This window comes from Ipomoea nil, unplaced genomic scaffold (assembly GCF_001879475.1).
Source record: "Ipomoea nil cultivar Tokyo-kokei standard unplaced genomic scaffold, Asagao_1.1 scaffold2826, whole genome shotgun sequence".
In the NCBI taxonomy this organism is placed as follows: Eukaryota; Viridiplantae; Streptophyta; class Magnoliopsida; order Solanales; family Convolvulaceae; genus Ipomoea; species Ipomoea nil.
Window position 1 is genome coordinate 2,795,420 of NW_017619254.1, and position 4,227 is coordinate 2,799,646.

General features: G+C 35.9%; 1 protein-coding gene across 1 annotated transcript; it reads right to left on the minus strand.

Annotated features, from left to right (window-relative positions):
* On the minus strand, nt 1-3,051 carry LOC109159268 (vacuolar cation/proton exchanger 3-like). Its single transcript, XM_019307370.1, has 10 exons — nt 2,633-3,051; nt 2,444-2,511; nt 2,321-2,349; nt 2,020-2,216; nt 1,451-1,798; nt 1,212-1,328; nt 1,076-1,129; nt 757-873; nt 530-620; nt 1-420 (listed from the first exon to the last, which is right to left on the minus strand). The coding sequence occupies exons 1-10, from the start codon at nt 2,921-2,923 to the stop codon at nt 368-370; spliced, it is 1,365 nt and encodes a 454-aa protein (XP_019162915.1). The 5' UTR covers nt 2,924-3,051; the 3' UTR covers nt 1-367.
* Between the last annotated feature and the right edge of the window lie 1,176 nt (nt 3,052-4,227).

Consider the following 4,227-nt stretch of genomic DNA (forward strand, 5'->3'; position numbering starts at 1 on the left):
AGCCATAAACATCCAATCATTTATGAGCTTTATACAATTATTATAACATTATATATTACAGAAAATAAAAAAACTTTCACTCAGTTGCTATTACAAGAAATCTATAGCAACTAGATAGACACACGTACATAAAATATCACATTAAGTAGCTCTTATTAAGGTTTTCCATTTCTTTAATCTCCACGAGATCGAATCCTTCCAACTTCTGAATCTGGAGATGATATATGATGAGATCGAAGATTCAAATGTTGATGGCTTTGAATTAAAGATCCGACCATCCATTCAAATAAAAGAATAACAAATCCCTCCAATATTTGTTGATTCTCCACACTTAGCTTGTTCATCAACAATCAAGAAGTGCATTTAATTAAGCTCTAAAGATTCTTTGATTTGGTCCCATGTTGCCATTATGTGGTTGTCCTAACCAATGCAAGAACAACAACGTCAGCGTTTTCGCTTTGCACAAGATCGAGTTATAGCTCTGAAAACTATAAATAAGAGTTGGGGTGTTATGAATGTGATGGGTTACCTGATGAGTCTTGATTAACAAAAAAGCTTGCCCCGATTATGACGTAACATAGCAGAAGTACTATTCCCTTGAGGTAGTGAGATGTTCCATCCTGCCAAATATGTATATATACTTTTTAGAATAAATTTTCTCATAGAAAGTTTTTTCATTGATGTTTATATTTAGAGATATCGTTAGCATTACAATTATAATTAATTATAATTATTGGGTATTAATGTGTATATTACCTGTAAAGTGAAGGCTGTAATAATTATAGACAAAGCAAGAGCACTTGTCTCCATGGTGCTGAAAGCAAGATCCATCTTGATTCCAATGATCCATGCCACAATTACCGTTAAGGGAATCTGCAGATTGAACATTAAGACACAAAATTAATTTTTATTTATAAACTAAAACATTCTCTAATTCATATTCATATCTTTTGTTTAAAATAATATATCTCGAGTTTGAATATATTATCTAAATGTCAGCATATTTATTCTCCTAAAAAGTAGATCATCATAAATTTCTCTTAAATTGGGAAAAAAATAATCATAAAATTCTTACCACAAAGATGCCAATTTGTGTTGCTGAACCAAGTGCCACTCCCAAAGATATATCCTACATTATAGAAAAATAATTATTATTTTTTGTAATTAATTTATTATTTATTATTTTTTGTAATTAATTAATTAATTCTTACCAGTTTATTTTTGAAAGCAAAAATGATAGCACCGGCATGTTCTGCTGCATTCCCAACAATTGGCAACAATATTACACTGATGAAACTCACAGAAATCCCCCAAGACCCTGATGCAGCCTGTCCATAATATATACAAAAAAAAAAAATTAAGAAAAAAAAAACATTTTATAAATGAAGTTTATTTATTTTTTAATGGAGTATGAAATGATATGCATGTAAAAACATTTGCGGCGGCTCACCTCAATAGTGTCAACAGCAAACTCAGAAAGTAGGGCTACAACGCCGGTCATCAAAACCAACCAAATAAACGAACTCCAAAACCCGAGCACCGCTTCTTCCTCGGATTCTCCGTCCTCGTCTTCGCCACCCTCCTCCTCCTGAGCGTCGAACAGTTGTCGGTGAGTCCAGAGCTGGAAGACCAGATAGCCCAAATACGCGAGGATCATGACGACGCAGCTGGTTCTCGACAGCGCAAGAGTCGCCTGCGCCGCCCGACCCACGTCCTGCCCAACTCCTCCAAACACCAGAGGAAGAACGTGGCACAATAACCCCAACAACAACAGGAAGAAGTTCACGTCCGCTTGTTTCTGTTCAATCAACATTACATTAACCGGGTGTTTGACAAATAGCCGTTAGCAGGTTTGACTAGCTGATAGCATCAACGGGTGATAGTTGATTACATACAATCTCAAATATTCAATAGAGTTAATTGAATGATGTGCTCTGTCTCAACTAAAAATCTAAACTGATAGTTTTATTGAACATTTATGTTTATATATTATGTGTGGTGAATGGTGTGATGTCTTACTCTATCGAAGTTTTGTTCCTTTGAAATGTTGGCAATGCCGCCGCACAAAAGAGAAGTTCCAAGAACTAGAAGAAGGTTGGAGAGAATGGAGCCCAGAAGAGAGTATTTCACCACGTCCACTTTGTGTTCCATCAGAGCAAATATTGCAATAATCAGCTCTGTAGCGTTTCCACACGTCGCATTTAGAAGCCCTCCAACTGCAAAAACAATTCAAACAAATATATAAAAATGGTCAAATTAAATTCAAGAATGCTTTTTTTTTTTTAAAGGAAAGAAAATAAAACATTTAAATATATAATACCTGTTGGACCAGTATGGAATGCGATTTGTCTGACATTTCCAAATAAAAGACGCCATGTCAGTTCGGGGATAACAAGGATATATATATACATGTTCTTAATTACATTAATTATAAATTACTTACTCTGTCAGAAAGCTGATACGTTCCGCCAGTGGAGTAAGTCCAATTAAGCTCAAAGCAAACACCCATGGCTGTTTAAAAATAAAAATTAGTTAATATCATAAATAAAAATTCACATGAAATCTTTATTTTTTGGTTCATCAGTAAACCAAAGACCACAAACAGATAAACCAGCTTAGAGCGGCAACTCACCCTGCCATAGTGGCGATAATGAGCATAAATGGCGAAAGGAATGGCGATGAAGAGAATGGAAAGCTTAGTCCCAAGAAACACTTCTTGGAGACTGATGAGGAAGTTTTTGAGAATGGCACAAGGCACTTTTTTGGCCATGGAGTGGTCGGACTTTTTCCGGAGAGAAGAGGAGGACATATTGTGCGCCGTCCGGCCGTAGCTCTGGCCGTGGCCGTGCCTCATCTCCTTGCTCAGGAGCTTGATGTTCCCGTTCTCCAGAAGCCACTGCTCATCACGTGCCGTGGAAGCCATTTTTGCCGATGATGGAGCTTCAGATGAAACGTGGGGATAAGAGTGGCGGCGCCGTTTGTTAAGTTGATTGATGATAGTAAGATAGATGTCTCAATCTGTTGAGACTGTAGTCTGGTATGTAGTACTATGAAGTTTAACTTATTTATAGTGCGTTTCAGCTCTAGTGTAGTTTCCTGGAAATTTCCTATAAGGTTGTCAGTTTATGAGAGATTAAGGAGAAGCACAAATTTGCAGAGGATCGAAAGAAGTGGACTCTATGCTTAGTTGAAGGGTCGGGTATCTGTAACCTTTCGATCATGTTCGCTCACTTTTATCTCTATATATTCTAAATCATAATTTCATTTCGAATTTACGCCATGCCAACATAACAGCTCGGAGATGAAATAATAAAAGGCCTTAATTATTAGGAAAATTGGAGAATAAAGAGATGTTGACCTGTTACAAACCTTTTTCAAAATACTATACAACTTTATTATGGTGTTTGGTTTCAATTAAGAAAATAAATCTTATAAATCACGAGTCATTAATTATAATTTGGTCTTTTAAAATATAAAGAAAGTAATTAACTCTTACATGGAACAATTTGTCAAAATATAATTGGTTTTTCTTACTTTACTTATCATCGATAGGTTTTTACTACTCCCGGACTCAAGTGAGCCTGGACCGAGGTTAAATACCATATCACTTATATCTCATCCATAATTCTTAATTTACAAGTAGAATAAATTAAGAAAAATAATGGCGTACTTTATTTGACTGTGATTCTTGCTTGCTTAGATTGAACTCTACTAAGATGATAAGAGCATCACCATCAAAGTATATTTTGGGAGAATAGTACAATGCCTTGTGACTTGGAAGAGAGAGAGAGGGTAAGAAAGAGAAAAATGAGACTCTCCTCCAAGAGTCTAGAGAATAGCAGAAAATGGGACCCATGCCTCCATTTGCTCCACTCCCGTAGCGTGCGTGAGGGCCAAAAATGCACTCAGCGGGCGTGTGCACTGCACGTGCCAACTAGGCGCGTCAGGCACGTCTGACAGTCATTAAAATATTTTTTTATTATTTTAAATTCAGTTTTTTTTTCTTTTTTCTCTCCCATTCTTTTTGCTAATCACTCTTACATTCTCCCCCTAATATTCTCAATTGATAATGTTGCTGATGATATGGGTCAAATTCCATGATTTTGGAGCATTTAGTCAAAAAATTTATAATTTAAGGATCAAAGCAACCTACCTTTAATCTTAATCATTGAATATGGGAATGTTGGACAAATTAAATCCGAGCATATACGCCAACCTACAAAGAAT